General features: G+C 52.7%; 1 protein-coding gene across 1 annotated transcript; it reads right to left on the bottom strand.

The window, feature by feature from the left end:
* Positions 1-24: 24 nt before the first annotated feature.
* SAPCD2 (suppressor APC domain containing 2) lies at positions 25-12143 on the bottom strand. The gene is made up of 6 exons (XM_038156015.1): positions 11605-12143; positions 6999-7132; positions 3561-3707; positions 3345-3443; positions 2723-2836; positions 25-1832 (listed from the first exon to the last, which is right to left on the bottom strand). Exons 1-6 carry the CDS (start codon positions 12008-12010, stop codon positions 1704-1706), a joined length of 1029 nt encoding a protein of 342 aa, XP_038011943.1. The 5' UTR covers positions 12011-12143; the 3' UTR covers positions 25-1703.
* Positions 12144-17686: the final 5543 nt, after the last annotated feature.

The following is a 17686-nucleotide window of genomic DNA, read 5'->3' as shown; positions in this document are numbered from 1 at the left end:
TTTAGGGAGAGACAGAAGGATAAATTAAATAAGTCATCCCACTTTATTATCCCTGCAGACAGGTCACCCTCATAAAAAGGGTCAGCTCTAATTAACCTTAGGCAAACAGGCACTGGACACTAGAGGGGGCATCACAAAAAGGATGGCAGGCACTGATGCCTAGGGGACAACTAACAACCAACTTCTGCAGACAGGGGACATGACTAGCCATGGCCTTGCTGCTCCTCCTCCACCATCTCCCTGGTATTCTGCTGATCCCCACTCCAGCTGCAGGCACAGGGCAGAGCAGGGATTCATGACTTGCAGAGAGCTTTAGCTCAGGATCAGTCTCAAAGAAAACAGCTGCATGGGACAGAAAGTCCTGACAGATGAGAACAGAAGTGAGAACAGAATTGGCCTGCATGTGTCAGCTCAGGGCAAAACCAGCACTGCCCAGCTCAGCTCAGTGCCACAGCATCATGCCTGGAGAGTCAGACCATGAAACAACATCAGAGAGAAAGGTCCTAGCCTTGGGGATACAGAGGGCCGGGCTGTGCTAAATGGGATCTCCAGTGAAAGTACCATGGATACCAAGTACCAAGCCACAGTCAAATGTCATTCAGCTCAAGCACCATCACTGAGCTGGGTGGGAAGCAGAAGGAGTCCTGAGATGTGCCATCTAATAGGACCCGTCTTGAACCACCACCACCCCTCAAGACACCTGCAGAGGAGTGCAGCTCACAGTCAGAATGTCATCCTGACAGCAGCCTCCACAAACACGTGAGGCAGAGCTGCCATTTCTCCATGTGGAGATGTGCACAGAGAAGAGCCTGTCAGCTTCTCCTCTGTATCACACTCAGTTAAATACAAAACCAAGTTCTAAAGACCCTCTGTGAGGTCAGGCTGACGTGAGCATCCTCAGGCTATGGAACATCACTTCTCCTTTCACAATCATGATGAAAATAATCTAATCCTGGCAGACATCAGGAAGTATTTGCCAGGTCAAGCCAAGTAAAGAGTGAGGTGTCTGTCTCAACTTGTCAACAGCCCAAAATAGCAGCTCAGAGATGTATCTCTGGTTGGGTCTATGGCTCATTCCCTATAGGAGCCTACAGACATGTAAACAGCAACTATGGTATCACTACCACAAACACGACAGAGTGGTTGCCATGAGGACCACCAGTTTGGGCACTACAGGGCCAGGACAGTGCCTCTGGCAGGCAGAACATGGGCAGCAAAGAGGGGCCAGGCATGCCTCCTTGGATTTCCAATCTTGTCTTCCAACAGCAAGACAAGCAGGAGCCAGCACGTTCTAAGAGCCAGGCTTGTCTAGAGAAGCTGGCTAGAGTGTTGAAGATACATCACTTTTTCCCAAGAGCACCCAAAATCCAGCTTAAGTCAGCAGGGGCACAATAGCTCACCCCACACAGGCAGCACAGACAGCAGCCTTGTCTCCTGCCTGCTGGGGGTCACAGGGCTGAGGACAGCATCCCTGCAGCCCACTTAGAGACAGGAAAGGAGCAGCTTGAGAGCAGCCTGGCTGATAAGCCATCAGCAGGGCAGGGATGCTCCCCAAGAGGGGTCCTGGCTTCCTCACACAGAGATGCCACCAGCAGCCCCAGACCTTGAGACACATCACCTGGAGCAGCAGGTGTGATGAGTTTGGGGCAAGAGTCCCTTGAAACCCCCAGGTAAGTTTGGGGATGGGGCAGGGAAGGCATATGCTAGATGAAGGTGGAATCCAGCTGGCTCATCTCATGGTTGTTGTGGGCACGAGCCTCAAAGAGCTGCTTGATCAGGGCAGATTTCTCCTGCTCCAACTGGGTGATGCGCTCGCTCTTGTCAGTCACCTCCTGCACAAGACAGGGGAGGAAAATGCTTGTTAGGGGAGGAAACTGCTGGCAACTGGTTGTGTGGCTGGTAAAATTTCATAGAACCACAGAATCACAGGCTTTAGGTAGGAGGACATTAAAGCCCATCTCATCCCAGCCCCTAACCAGGGGCAGAAACACCTTCCACTAGAGCCAGTCGCTCCAAGACCTGTCCAACCTGTTCTTGAACACTTCCAGGGATGGGGCAGCTTCTCTGGGCACCCTGTGCCAGGGCCTCACCACTCTCACAGGGAACAATTTCTTCCCACTATCCCATCTAACCCTGCCCTCTGGCAGTAGGAAGCCATTCCCCCTTGCCCTGTCCCTCCAGGGCCTTATTCAAAGTACCTCTCCAGCTCTCATAGAGGCACTTTAGGCCCTGGAAGGGAATCTGAGGTCTCCCTGCTCTTTTCTTCTCCTGGTGAACACCCCCAGCTGTCCCAGCCTGGCTCCAGAGCAGAGGGACTCCAGCCCCCAGAGCATTTTTGTGGCCACATGCTGGGACAGAAAACAGCACTGAGCCTGGCCTGGCCTGAGATGGCAGACTATCTCTTCCCTGACAGCCCCCAGCTGCAGCCGCTGCACTCTCTTGTGACCTCCATTTGTCATAGTCTTTTCCCTCTGGCAGGAATGCCCCATCCCTGCCACTGACTCACCCAGCAAACAGTTTGAGACAGCTGGGCACAGCTGTGTGCCAGAGGGCCTCCACATGCAGCCCACACCCCCTTCTCTGGGATGACCAAGTCTGGCCAAGCTGAAGGAACACTTCCCTGTTCCTGAACACTGCTTGTCATGCCTTCCCCAGTCCCATCCCATCCCCTTCCTTTCCCAGCACTCTCAAGGGCATCTCCTCCACCCCTACCCCCACTCACCTTGGTGAGGAGACGATTCTGCTCCTTCAGCATGTTGATGGCTTGCTGGGAGCCTGTGGAGGCTAGGGGTGTCACAGGGACCAGTCTGCTCAGTGCTGAGGAGGGGTTTGCTGTCTGTAGAGAAGATGAAGGCATAAGACACTGAGCCTTCTACCCTGTGGCCCTTCCCAGGTTTTCTTCAAGGTGAGATGTTTCTATGGCACACAAAGAACTGAGAGAAGCCCAGCAGAGGATTAAAATCCCAGCACAGGCCATCACAGGGTCTCCAGCCCTGTGAATGGGGCAGAATGGAGAAGCATTCCTGTCAGCGTGCCTGGCAGGACAGGTAGCAGTGGGCTGCACCCCCAGCTTCTGCCCAGCAGGACAGTCTGCTCTAAATTGGCTAACTCAGCACCTTGACAATGGCTGTACCTTTTTAGGGATCTCCTTTAGGCCTCCCAAAACATCCTCCAGCCCACTTCAGGACCAGCTGTGCTGTACTCTTGGGCTGTCCTCCATCACCTTCCCAGAGCTGGGGGAAACTCTGGCAGCTCCAATGTCAGCCCAGCCACCAACATGGGAAGGACAGGATGAATCCTAAGATCACACAAACAACCTCAAGCTGCTGATGTGCTGTTCTCACCTTGCTGGCAGTGGAAAGAAGGTCACCCAGGCAGCGGTTCAACTCCTGCAGCTTGGGGACCAGGCGCCCCAGGTGGCTCTGGCCACCTTCAGGGAAATCCTGCAGCATGGGGAGGAAGAAGAGGCTGGAGGTTACCACACGGTCAGCTCCAGGTCCAGCCACCTCCCAGCCCTGTTCTCCAAACCCACACGTAGCCAGAAGAAGCCCCAGACTCACAGCACTGGTTCTCCTCTTCCCCAGGAGCCGCTGGTGCTCCTGCATGAGCTGGATGTGCTGGTGGTACCACTCTCGAGCCTGGTCTATAAGCTCCAGGCCCTGCAACAGGAAATCCTTCTCCTGTTCCAGCTCCTTCATGTACTTCAGCTGCAGGACAGAGCACACAGATGTCACCCACTCCCCACCAAAGCTTTGTCAAGTCCCAGGAGTTGGTTTCATCATGAGGTGTGAGGGATGTGGATAAAGGTAAGGGTCTCAGCCCCTTTCCCCAAGAAAAGCTGAAGAGAAGCAGGATAATGACTGCTGCCTGATGCTGCTTTGGAGGAAGATTTTTGGAAGAAAAGGGCACTTGGGTCACCTCTACCCTCCTGCTCACCATTGCAGGTATGGATTTCTTCACCAGGGAGCAGCCCTGGAACAGTGCCTACAGCTGCCCCCAGCTCCCTTTGGGGTGTGAGTGTCAGCCCCAGAACAGACACACTTGGATTTTGGTTAGCACTGAAGAGTCTAGCTCAGTGCGCAGGCTGGAAGTCAGGGGAAAACTGCAGCCCTGTTTCCCAGTTTGCCTCATCCCTGGAGGCACATGAAACTGAGCAGAGCATAGCACACCACACTTCTCTGCAGAAGATCTCTGCCAGTTGCTCAGGTTCCAGCAGCAGCATCACCTGGAGAGCAGTGGGGGCCTTGCTGTGCCCAGAGAGCTGCTATGAGGGTGCCTGGGGCTTTGGTCTCCAGAGCAACCCCTTGGAATAGGCCAAGCAGGACCCAAGGCTGCTTCAGAGCAGGGGGCTTCACCCACATCCACAGGGGATTCACGGTCCTCATTCCACTGTCACCTTCTGCTCTGCTGCCCCTTGGCACCACACTAGCAGTGGCAATCAGAGAGGTGGAGAGGGATGAGGGGACATCCCTGGGAAACAGAGCAACTGATGCAGTGACCCATTCATCACCCTCACCCTGTGACTCCACAGCCCTTTTCCTTTCAATACAAAGCTACTCCCCCGGATCCCAAGGGCATGGGGAACTTCCTGCCTTGCTGCCTCTGCCTTCTTTGCCACAACACAGCCTGGCCTTCACCCACAGCACAGCCTGGGATACACAGGCACCAGAGACTTTGGTCACCCAGAAAATGCTGGATGCACCAGAACCTCCTCCATTGGAGAGCATCAGGAGTGGTGCAGCTCAGAAGTGACCCTGAACAGAACCCTGCGGACAAGTGGCACCATACCAAGACCTTCTTCAGGCCATCAGCATTTCCACGTCCCCACTGCCAGCCCCAAAGCCTCTCTGCATCCCATACCTGCCACCCATTACACTGGGGCTGCTCTTGCTCCTGCTGCTCCTGGAAATGTATTTTGCAACACAACAACTCCCTCCGCACCCTTCTCCAATGGCCCAAAGGGACATACCCAGAGGAAGAAGTGCACAGCCTTGGTGCTGTTGCTGAGGGGCATGAAGAAGGTGCTGTATGTGGCAAGGACCCCCATCCAGCTTGGGGTGCAGCCCACTGCTGCCTGTCCTGCCCTCCTCCCACAGAGTTTGCTGGCCAGCACAGAGACCAGAGGAAGAGGGAGCATCCCACAGAGCAGAGCGACACTGCCAGCCCTGCCCAGTGTGGGACAGGCAGCATCTCGCCAGGACAAGACACTTGGTACAGGAGAAAGACAAAGCACTGGACTTGGCTGGTGCTTGGTGGCTGGTAAAGGGGAGGGGAAAGAGCTGTGCCCTGGGCTGCTTACAAATGACAGTGCTCCACCTCTCAGGGAAGGTCTCATCCCAGCCACCCTTGTGACCATGGGAAAATAAGGCTGACAGATGAGGGACTGGCTGGAAAAACAGCAGCTGAGCAAGTGAGCACTAGATGAGAGGGTGCAAAGGGTCCTGGGGCTGCAGCACAGCCTCCACAGCTCTGCTCCCTGCTCAGGAGGAACCAGGCCTGGTGCACTTTGGGATGCAGGATGGACACCAGTACTCCCATTCCTCAAGGGCTTTAGGCAAAGTAGTCTAATGACAGAGTTCCTTGTCCCTTGGGAGCCCAACAATGGGGCAGAGAGGGGTAAGGGAGGTGACAGTACAAAGATTCAGTTCTTGCTGGACCCAAACCTGTTCCAGCTGTCTCTGTAGGCTTGGAAATGGCACCAGTTCCTAAAGGCTGTGCTCAGGGTGTCAGGGAAGGCTGAGACACCCTTTCTCTGGGATCAAAAGCACAGAAAGGCAGTGCAGCACTTGGTGACATATAGGGAGAGAGGGAAGGAGGGAACATCCCTCCCACTGCCCACATGACAACTTGGGGGAATAGAGACCAGGGCAACACAAGCCCTGAGCAAGAGTGCTTATGGCAGAACTGGGGACAGACATGGTGGCCACCACTCCCCTCACAGAGCACCTTGAGCTTGGGACCTTGAGATGTACTCCAGCTGAGAGTTGCACACACAGGGAAGGGAAGCAGAGACCTTCCTCTCTCCCCAGCCCCCAAAAACCCAAGAAGCAGAGCCCTCAAACCCAGACACACAGAGCAACATTTATCACTTCTTATCAGCACCTCCCAGCAGAGGTCCCTCTCATGGCTGCAAGCCCAGCAAAATACCTGCACAAACATCCCCTTCCCAGGCTGGCATTGGGGCACGTTGTGTCCCCCAAGGCCAGCGACAGGCTGGGCACCGCTGGTGAGGCCTGCAGGGTGACACCAGGGTGCAAGGAGTGAAAGTACAGTGGTGACAGTGCCACCAAGTACTCATGCTGCAAGCTTGGTCCTGGCTCTCTGCCCAGGACAATATAGCTTGAGCCTGTGGACAACATGCCCAGGCAGCAACTCCATTCCACGTGGGAGCAAATGAGATCCCTTCACCCAGGCAATTTGATCCAAATGTCTCCACTCAGTGGTGGAGAGAGGGGAGCAGACTCCTCCATCCCGGGCTACCTTGATAAATTCAGTGTGGATTTCTCTGCTTTGCTGCAAAAAGTCTGTCAGAAGCCAAGAGGACCTGCATGTTTGAACCCTGATCTACATGGAACATCTGCGAGGGGGCATAGCTTGGCCCCACTGCTTGCCAGCACAAAGCATAACTGACCCTTGCTGGGGTGCTCTTAAGGCCCAGAGAGCCATCTGTTCCCACACCTCCACCTTTATCTTCCTCTTCCCAAGACCTTGCCCATGGGGAAAGCAGCCAGCACATGGGCTTCGTGGGCTGACCCCATTCTGGGGGAAGGATCCACCTCCTCCCTGTTTGGCACGATTCAAGAAAGCACCTTGGAAATAATACACATTCACATACATCAACAGACCTTCATATCCAAATAATAAGGATTTGCCTGACATCCCACAACTCACTTGTGCAGGGTGGGCAGAGAGGAAGCCAAAGCCCAGAGATGGCATCAGCAATGAGGGACCCCTGCAACCCACCTTCCTCTTCATGGGAGCCCACAACACTCCCTTACCATGCTGAAGTCCACGCCATTGGTGATGGTGTGTCTCCGGTGTTCTGCACGGCCTCTCTGATGCCTCCGAGTGTCCCTAGCCCCTGGGTGGTCACTGTCTCCCTGGGGTTGCCCAGCAGACTTAGCATCACCACCTGGAACAGAGGAAGGCATGAGGCCACAAGCTACTTTCAACAAAATCCTCCCCAGAGCCACTTCTGTGAGATGATCTGCAGGGTGCTCTTGCAAACAGGGAGAGACTGAGCAAACCACCAGCCTGAGTGCCTGCTCCTGTTTTTGTCCAGGCAGAACAGATGTCAGGAATGACTGACTCAGTTGCGCCAGGCAGCAACAGATCTCAGTCATCTTCTATAGAAAGCAAGCAGTTTCCAGGCAAAACTGGTCCAGTCCCAGCTGGGGCAACTAAACCATTAGTGATATTGCCTGCTCTCACATGTCCTCATGGGACACCTTGCTTCCACTCAGGTGGCATCAGCTCTGCCAGGAAACCAACTTCTCCTGAAGGCAGTCCTTGCTTGGTGATGGACTTGGCCATGTGGATATTCAGCCCAGACACTATGTCTATGATGTAACCATAAAGTAAATCAGATGTAGATTTTCCAAAATTTTATTAAATCCCCAACATCCTATCCTGCAAAAGACCAATCTACTAAAAACACATGGTGCTGATGCAAATCCATGCATAACCTGTTTTTGAAGATTAAGTTCATACTGGCAGGTTCCAGGCTGGATCAGGCACGTCCTGCCCGTCAGCCAGGGCAGGAATTCCCTGGGCACCTGCAGTGAAGGCCATACAAGCCCCACACTGCCCACCCTCACCAGAAACCCAGCCCTGCAGTCACAGCCAAGCTAGCTCACATCCACTGCTAGGTGAGCTGGTAGAGCAGAACCCTGACCCCCACCATCCCAAACCACAGCATCAGGGCAGCCAGGGGTGCAGGCAGCACATCCCCAGGCAAGTCTGGAGCAGCCTGGTGCTCCTCCCTTCCTGCCCTAGTCCCCAGCCAAGTACCCAGCACACCCTCTCTCATGCCATCCCCTCAGTCCCACAGCTTGCCTGCTCCCTGCACACAGGTTTCCTCAAGAGTTCCTTTCGAAATGCGGCTTTTCAAGAAGAGCAGCAGGGAGCAGCCGGTAGATGGGGAAACGCCCTCTTCCCAAGACAGCTCCCCACATGTCTGCCAGGCACCCGCAGGCACATGAAGGGCTGTGAATGCCAGGACAGGGTGTGCAGCACCATATGGGCTGGCACATTTCTTCCCTCTGCTCCACAAGCTTCCTCAGCTGAGCACATGGACATGAGAGAGGAAGGATATCAGGCAGGAGAGGGCAGCCATGGCCACAGGAGCCACACTTCATCTTGAAGGTACAAGGTGTGGGAGCCCTGCACCAGGGCTGCCTCTGCTGCCACAGTCACACTGGTTCAGGGACAGGAGATGGGCTCGGGAGTGCAGGCAATGTGACACCTCAGTTTGTCACTTTGTGTCATTGGGGAAAGAAGTCACCATGTCATGGGCAAAGTCCTTCTTCTGGTCCATCACAGTATTTCACTCCATCTCCCAGCAAGTACTCTGGCACTTCAGTGAACACAAGTCTTTGATATCACCCATCCATCTGCTTTGCCAGCTCCCTTTGGTTTCAAAGGAGGGAGGAACCCAGCAAGACTAGTGTGACCACACACATTGTCCTAGCAGACCTGTAGTATGTCCTGCTCAAAAAGCTGAGGAACAGCCCCAAAGCCTAGGATACTGTCAACAGTCAGAATCCCAAGGCAAAGCCAGGAGCACTTCTGGTAGGAGCTGCAGGACAAACACATGTTAAAACACTTTTTGCTGCAGTTACCTAGAAGTGCTGTGTTGAGCTGAGCTGCACTCATGATAAGCAGGAGCTCCTGGTCAACCAACTGAGCTCTGCACATCCGAGCTGACAAGCTAGTGGTTAAAACAGGACTCCTGCTAATGAGCTGTGATAGTTGTTCTTAGGGAAAGAACAGGATCAGATCACCAGAGGTGGAAGACATCCTGCCATGTCATAATGAACAGGCTCCTTCCTCCCTCTGGGACCCACTCTGCCCAGGGCAAGCAGACACTTCATGGTTGTTTTACACTTCTCCACAAGTATCCTTGGCAATGGCTCAGAGAAGCCCCTACAAACCATCTCCTCCCTCCAGCTAGGGCCAACAATAGCTCTCCAGCTGCTAGAGCCAAGCCACCCCTGGAGCAAGGGAAAGCACTGTGCTGGGGAGGAGCCAGTGCCCAGGGCCTGGGCTCTTTCAGCTCTGTGCCTTGACCTCTCCAGGTCCCAGCTCACAGGGGAACTACTGGGGTAAAGACCCCCAAGAGCGATGTGTTCAGACACTGCTGTGACAAAGACACCCAGCACCATAACATAGGGACATCATTATGGTGACTTCCCTGCCCTGTGACTTCTCCAATATCCACCTCAGTATCCTTGCATCCAGTGGGTGCTCTTGGCTCCCCAGGGACCATGGGGTGCTAAGCAGCAGCTCGCAGACTGCACCAGCACGGCTGGGCTGAGGAGAAGCTGGAAGCTGACTTAAGCAGGGACCTCAGAAGCACTTCTGCCCACACGCTAGCAGAGGTTAGTGTGGGAGAGGGAACAGAATTGTTGTCCCACTGGCTCACTGCACCCCTGGACATGCCAGGAGAACCACCTGACCCCAACCTCTGCCATTTTGCCATGAGTCACATCCAAATCACCTCTGACATGTGTAAATGCTCCTCAGACCTAAAGCAGAGCTGGGGAGGCACTCTGTGAGCACCCTCTTCCCCCAAAACACAGGCAGGGAGCATTTCCTCCATTTCCTCCCACTCACTGCAGCTTACAAGCACTGATACATCATCTCACTCTACTTGGTTGGAGTCTTACAGAAGCCACCACGTGCAGCAGGAGGCTCAGAGTAGCATCACACCCAAATGATATAATCTTAGTGGAGACAGGTCTTCCTGGAGCCACAGGCAGCTCCCAGCACCCACCACACATCTCCACAGCAGGGATGGAGCCATATCCTGCCACAGCACTGCCCAACTCCCTTGCAGCCAGCTGAGAACATCCACCTGTTCAACTGCACCCTGGGAAACCACCTGTGGAGGGGTGCACTGGGCAGTTGGGAAGGATCTAGAGCTAAAAGAGATGGAGTAACTGAGTTGTACCATTTTCTAAGCTGCTGAATGAACCTGAAACTCAGGCCTCTTGCCAAAATACAGCCCTGCAGTGTGGGATGCTGGCAGCAAGGGCTGAGGCACTAACCCTGCCCGCAGGCTCTGGACAGTTATGGAACATCACCCTGTAATGGAAAGATCCTCAGCAAGTAGAAAGCTGCTGCAGTCATCTGCTTGCTCCTTCCCAGGGCAGAGCTTTCAACCTGCTGTCTATTCACCAAGCAGGATTTTTTCAGGTTTTTCCAGATTTACACTCCTGATGATAGACAAGTTGGTCTGCTTAATAATATTCCCTTAGATGTAGCTCCAGGGGTTAGTCTGGAGGCAAAAATGGAAAGCAGAGAACCTCAGTCACAGCTAAAAGCTTCTTCTCCACCCAGCAGAAGGGACTGGGTTGGGAAGGGAAGGCAAACCAGCCTGACCTTCCCAAGGTGAAGGAAGTCGTTGCACTCAGGTGGTGCAATAACATGTACCAGCTCTGCACATAGACTTTGGTCTCCTCTGATCTCAAAGCACTTCACAAACCTAGATAAAGAATTATTACCTACCCAGATAAGCCCAGAAGCCTGGTTTCCTTGTAATATCTTCTACTGACTAGCAACAAATCAAGATGCCAGTGAAACAGTCTCCCTCATGCTAGGGTCAGTGTACCACCCTGGATGGCTCTGGCAGAGCCAGCATAGGGAGCCCAGAACCCGTGGAAAGGGCAGAGTCCACAGGGATGTACAGGCGAGCTCTGTGGACAGAGCCTAGGACAGCAGAGCACGTTGCCCTGGTCCTCCTCTCCCATTTATTCATTGATTAATCATTTGTTATTGGGAATAGTGCTGGAAAATGATCCAAACCAAAAAGCTGGATCACGTTTTGCATTTTTTGTCTAAACCATGCATGACATTGTGAAGGAATCATTCCTGAGAGCCAGCCTAGCGCAGAGCCCACCGAGCAGACGGATGCTCCGTGACCACAGCTTCACCCCAGCGAAGCTGCTCAGCTTTGGGGGTCTCCAGGACCCAACCATTCTCCGAGACGCCCAGCTGTGCCATCCACCCCCAGAGAAGGTCAGGACAGACTCTACGCCAGGGGACAACCACGGACACATTACGGCAAAGCCCTTAATTCCTCCTGTCAGCGCTATAAATAGCCCAGCGCATCTCGAGGGAAGCACAGCCCTGCGCGAGCGGCGGCGCTGGGATATTCACACCGGAATCGGAGTTCAGCGAAGCCAAACCAGTCAATACTAACAGTAACTTTGGGGGAGTTTTACACCGGCCCTGCGGGAACCGCTGGCTCTGAGCCCAGAGGAGGGCACAGGGGAGCGGGGCGAGTCGCGGGATCCCATCCCGACCTCCGAGCGCCAGTCTCTAGCCCTGGCGCTGCCATCACCCCCGCGAGTCCGAAGCCCCCAGCCCAGTCCCGCCACTCACTGCGGCCTCGGGGCTGGCCGTGCCCCGGTTCCCGCTGTCCGGCGCTCTTCCCCCGCCGCTCCTCGGAACAGCGAGGGCTTGGCGGCTTCTCCACGCTCCGCCGTCCGCCGCTGCCACCCTCCACCGGCGGCTCAGTCTCAGGCAGGGCCGCCCGCAGCCCCAGTACGAACCTCTCGAAGGTGAGGTACCCGCTGGCCGGCGCCGCCTGCCGCAACCCCTCCATCACCCCGGCGGGCATCTCCTGGGCTTCCGCTCCCCGCCAGCGCGACTCGATCTCCCGTAGGTGCACGTAGCCCCGCCGCCGGTCATCCAGGATATCGAAAAGAGTCCGCAGGCTCTGCAGGAAAACCCGGGGAAGACCCTCGGTACCGGCGGGGAGCGAGCGGTCACGGCGTTCCGGGGCCATCGCCACCGCTCCGAGCGTTACTCCATGCTCCCCCGCCCGCCGCGCCTATTGGCTGGCGGCGGAGAGTGCCGCGCTCCTATTGGCTGGCAGCGGGAAGGTGCTCCGGCCATTGGCTGAGGGGTCGCAAGGCAATTTGAGTTGCACGCGGCGCCCGCCCCGCCCTGGGCCCGCGGGTCGCGGGGGTCCCGCTCCTTTGGCGGGGGGAGCCCGACCCTCCCCTGTGGACGAGGTACCTCGACAAATGCCAAATCCTTGCTCCTTCTTCCCCCCGCTTTATATACTAAGCATGATGTCTTATAGTCCAGAATATCTCTTGGGTCCGGTGGGGTCAGCTGTCCTGGCTGTGAATCCCCTCCAATACCTTATGCACCCCTAGCTCCCGCCCTGGTGGGGTAGGGTGAGAAGCAAAAAAGACCGTGGGTCTGTACAAGCACCACTTAGCAATAAGAAAAATATCTCCATATTATCAACACTGTATTTTGGTCTCCATATTTTCAACATAAATTCAAAACCTATCCCCATAACAGCTACTGTGAAGATAATTAATGCTAACCCAGCCAAAAGAAGCACAATTTCTAAAGACTTCAGAGACAATGTAATTAGTGAGCAGGGACAAGGAAAATCCCAACGATGGTATTCCATCTTACTGCCACCTTTGCCAACACATCCAAGAAGCATCAGTCAATGCAGCATCCCTACAGGAGGAGGATGTAGTGCACCAGCACTGAGGAGTCCTGTGTGGTGTATTTGTCTGGTGCCATGGTGGAAATAAATGCTGAGAGAGGGAATAGAATCCCATCCTCCCAGTGCCGTGGCTGGTAAGGCACCAGGGGCCAGCAGCCAGCAGGAGATGGAGTAGGGGCCCTATTGAACCTCAGACATAAAAAAGGAGGGGAAAACCCACCAGTGTTGACAAAAGTGAGATAAACAGGATTTGGCTACTATCTTTTACAAACTTAATATGCACTGGCATTGGTACAAGAATGAGTTTCTCTACTTTACAGGGAAATTTGCTGTGTCTGTTAGACACAGCAACATGCTAATCCTCGTGCAAGGTGCTGCCTCCTCTGCAAACCCCCTCGATCAGAGTCCATTGCAAGACAGCAGACTGCAAAGCCCTGGTGTCGTGATTCCCATATCGCAGACACTTCAGTTTGCTCAAGGGGCTCTGGGCAGCCATGCACCAGCACCTCCAGACCCCCCACCCTGGTTTGATGCTCATGATGCTGAGAGGAGCATCAGGGAGCAAGCCTGCTGGAGAAGGGTGATGGCCAGAAAAGGTGATGAACCACTGCCCAGGAGCTCAGGTTGTGATACTGCCTGTGTCATGGACATCTTCCTGTTCCACAGACACCTCCTTGTGCCATGTGCATGCCAGAGGTGATTCCCTTTAGCTCTGAGTTGGCTTCAAAGGAAGAGGGTGGAAGTTACTTGGGGCTCAAGCCCTCCCACCCACCTGGCCCTTGCTGTGCTTCCCTTGTCATCAGATTCCCTGTCCAGGTCAGACTTCATCCAAGTGCCTTTAGCACCATGATCCTACTTCTGGGTTCTCATTCCATTCTTGCCATTTCTCTTCTCCCTTCTCCATGGAGACTCAGCCTTGCCAGCCCCAGGCTGCCAGGTAAATCACAGCAGCCTCTGGAGATCCTCAGAGGGCTTTTCTCTACCAAGGTCCTGCTCCAGCTACTCTCTGTGCTGCAGCTGAGCTGTTTACAGCCTGCTTTTCTTTAACTCATTTCTTTTCATAAATTTCCCAGACCCATCCTACCTGTTTGAGATGTCTACTTGGCTTAGCTGTGGTTTGACTGAACAGGTTCACACCTGCTCAGGATACGGGGAGAAGAAACCAGTGCTTCCCTTTGCTTCCTACTCCAAAAACAAGGCAGTCACTATAGTGCTCAGCTCTGGCAGCATCAGCACATGGGCTGTTTTGCTAAGCAAAGGCTTGATCTGCAAAAAAAGGGGATTTCCTCTAGGTTCCTCCCCCATCTCTGACTTTACAGGAACAACCAGGAACAACAGGGAGAAATCAGAACGACCTTAAGGTCTTGTGCCTAGCCAGTCTATCCCACTAGGAAAGTGAACCAGAGATACCAGATACAATTCCTGGTGTTTACTGTGTCTGCAAGTTCAGCTGAAATACTCTCACTGCTGTCCACGTGGAGCTTCCTGTTCCAGCACAGGGAGCTGGGACACAACTGCCAAGGGCAGCTCTGCTCTTCCTGCATTTTCTGTACCAAAGTGCCTTTAAGAAAGCTGCTTTGAGACAGATTGATATCTCCATCCTCAGGGTGGTCTGGGGGATGAGGTTAGGGAGATTTTGGATATTCTTGGAAAAGACTTCTTGGGGGTTTGGTTCTTTGCGTGTTGTGTGTGGTTTTTTTTTTTTTTTTTTTTTTTTTTTTTTTTTTTTTTTTTTTTTTTTTTGTTTTGTTTTGTTTTTGGTTTGTTTTTTTTTTTTTTTAGGGGAGGGTTTATTTTCTCTCACTATATAGTTTGTCTTGGGGCCAGTTCAGACTGTTCTGACAAACAGAGATGTCTTTGGTTTTCTAAAATATAAACAATGTGGTTATTCAGCTGTCCTTTCTTCAAGCTACTGGGAAGCACCAGCTGCCATTCAGACCTGGCCCAGCCCTCCCTCTCTGCTGGCCTGCAGGTACTGGCAATGAAACATTCAGCTCTGGTGTGGTGACACCCAACATATCACTGCCCCTCTCTGGGGAGGGCACAGGGCATCTGCTGGGGGCTGGTGGCAGCCCAGTGTGTCCCACCAACCAGCATTGCTAGCTCTGTGAGGAGAGGCCAGAGCAGCTGCACCAAACCGCAGCAGAGCACTGGGGTAAAGAAATGCTGGTGTTGGAGACTGGGGCACCTTCCTACATGACACTGACCATTTAATGGTGCTAGTCGGTGATTGCAGCAGTTGATTGAGCCCTGTGCTGGCTTTGGCAGCAGGTAGGTGTTCACATGTAAATCTTGATGCTGCAGAGGACACATGGTGACTTACAGCCTCAAAGTTGTCTCCTGATGACCATGTCCAAGCAGATGCTATGAACCTCTGTTGCTGTGTCTTGCCAGGGGAGAGCAAGGTCTGGTGGGGAACCAGCCACAGGTCTGTGGACTCAATGTGTGCATGCTGCTGCCTGGAACATGGAACAGCTGAACTGCCACTGGCTCATGCAGTGCTGCATCCAGAATGGATTTGTTCCTGGCCAGTGCAGGTCACCACCTGGCACAGTTGGTTGCGGCTTGGTTAAAACTAGACCAGGAGCTGTGCCAACAACAGTCCAGGTGCCAAGTCCTGGTACTTCCTGTCACTGAACAATTAAGCACAATCGGTGTTAATTCTTCTTTCATCCTCAAAGCTATCAGAGAATTACTTCCACTGGGATACCAAAGTGTCAATCCAGAAATGCATCTGTCTCCAAGGAGACCTCTCAGCAGAGGCTAAAAATAGTGAGGAGAGCATGGTGGGAGAGTTTTCCCTTTGGGAAGAGATATCTTGTTTGATCTTCCCAGCTCTGCAATGCCATTGTGTTTTCCATCTTTCTGCTCTGGGTGAGGGCCAGGCACCTGCCATAATGTGACTTTTCTCTCTTCCCTACTCTTTTTCCCCCGGAAGGTTAACAAGCAGGAAGTCTGGTAGATACCCAGTGGCTCAGAGGCTGTCACAAGGGCTGGGAGAAGGAAAGCTAGTGAGCCATTGAAATAAGCTCTCCAGAGGGTGGTGAGTTGTTTGTTCACCTCAGTCCACAGAGCAAGAACTGGTATTAGCAGGAAATGACAGTCACTCTATCCTGTCTCACCATGCCACCTCTCCTGCAGTCTTAGCACAGAAAGTTTAAATAGAGGGAATCACCTGGGGTTTAAATGGAAATCCAATAGATGCTGCAAGGCTTCCAGTCAGAATCCATCTAGCAATCACTCTGTCCTATCACAAGCTCCACTCTCCTGCTGCCAACAAGGTAAGGAGTGGCCAAGGGCAACAGCAGTCACAGTTGTGCCACAGCCAGAAATTCATCAGCCTGTCACCTTTTTCAGGGAATGACTGTAAAACCATATTTCTTTGGGGAACATATTGCTGGTCTGTGGAAAAGTCAATGTCCACATAGTAGATAGAGGAGTCCTTCAACTTTATTGAAATAAAGGGAGAGAGTCCACTGGGTCATACCCCTGTGGGATCTCTCTCGAAGTTTCACAGGACACAGCTTCCTTTTCTCCTTAAACTCCCAGCCGCGTTTTGTCCTCTTTCTTTTCCCATTGGCTGAGTTACTAGGAAGGTACAGTCTTCTGGAACTGCCTACCACATATTCCACACTTGAACATGTATTGACATTTTCCCCCAAAGTTAAAAAGTTCAGGCTTTGTTCTGCAGATCCACCAGAAGTTCAGAGTGTCTGGGTTCTGCAATAGACTTTGTGGGGACCCATTTCTCCTATTATCCTGAAATGCAGAAGTTCAGACTGTCTGATCAAACTGTTTGGGTTCTGTAACAAATTTGTGTGACTTGATGTTTGTAGATTAAGACCCATTTCAGAGATATTAACATCCATTTCTCTTAAAGACTCTCACCAATCGACTCATTTGAAAAGACATTAGCACACCTCTTTGCTATCAGTGGGTACTTACATGTTGAAGCCTGGAGCAAGGTCCTAAACACAACAACCTCTGCCTCTCTCCTCGAGGGATACCTCACCCTGATTGTCAGTGAACTGGAACTTTTTTCTTGCTGAATTTCCTATTCTACCTGCATGTTTGTGTTTTGTTTGGCCCAAGCATCCCTCCCTCCTGTTCACTGGGGTTGTTCTGCCTGGTGTAACTTATCCAACCCTTCACCATTTTTATTGCTTTGCAGAAGAAAATACCTACGCACAGAGTGCCATGAGCTGTAGAACCAGCTGAGGGGATACTGTGCAGCCAGACTAACCTGTTCTGGTGGATGGCTGGATTTTGGGAGTGGAAGCACACTTGCCAGCAGCAGCATGATTTGCTTTGGTTCTTCTAGAATCCTATGGACATGAGATCTCACAGCTCTAGGGTGGGATTCCCTCAAGGTAAGGCAGCAAGTTCTGCAGGAAAAGGCAGGGCTTGATTTACAACTTGGATCTGACAGAGCCTTTGCTGATGGATAAGGGTTGGTGGTTATGTAGGCATCACGTGTATGGAAGGACCTGCACTCATTTGCACACTGGGCGGGCAGGGCATGCAACCACATCGGGGAGAGATGTCACGTAAAGAGGAGGAGAGCAAGGAGGTTTCAAAATCCCAAAGCTCTTCTGAGCAGGAGCTGTGTCAAGTCACATAAAATAAGAAACAGAATGTTGTTATGTATGAAATTGCCAATCAAATCGAATCAATAATTTGCAAGAGCCAAATTACGATAAAATAACAAAGTATAAAATTTATTTTGCCATCAAATGACAAAATCTGGGTCAGCCACGATTCAGACAGAGTCTAGCCTGGCACATAGGCTCTGGGTGACACGCTTACACTGCTCTGAGCCCCTGTCGCGTCAGAGTGGAGCGGCACACCATAGCCGTGTCCAAGTCCAGTTTTTATACTCTTTTTCTTGCCAGAGGCCAGGATGTCCTTTGTCCTTTTCTTAATCAAGTGAGTACCAAAAGCTTCTCCCGTCCAAGATAATGCTATCAGATTGATATGAATGAATCCAAAATT

This window comes from Motacilla alba, chromosome 17 (assembly GCF_015832195.1).
Source record: "Motacilla alba alba isolate MOTALB_02 chromosome 17, Motacilla_alba_V1.0_pri, whole genome shotgun sequence".
Taxonomy (NCBI): Eukaryota; Metazoa; Chordata; class Aves; order Passeriformes; family Motacillidae; genus Motacilla; species Motacilla alba.
Note: the sequence above shows the minus strand (reverse complement) of the source record. Positions and strands in the feature narration are given on the sequence as shown.

Bases quoted from the DNA above. Each gene is read 5' to 3' on its own strand.
- SAPCD2 (XM_038156015.1), bottom strand. From the start codon at position 12,010: ATGGCCCCGGAACGCCGTGACCGCTCGCTCCCCGCCGGTACCGAGGGT. The intron at 2,837-3,344 runs GTGAGAACAGCA...TCTTCTCTACAG, and splicing joins TTCTTTCCACTGCCAGCAAG to ACAGCAAACCCCTCCTCAGC. The intron at 1,833-2,722 runs GTGAGTGGGGGT...TGTCTTGTGCAG, and splicing joins AGAATCGTCTCCTCACCAAG to GAGGTGACTGACAAGAGCGA.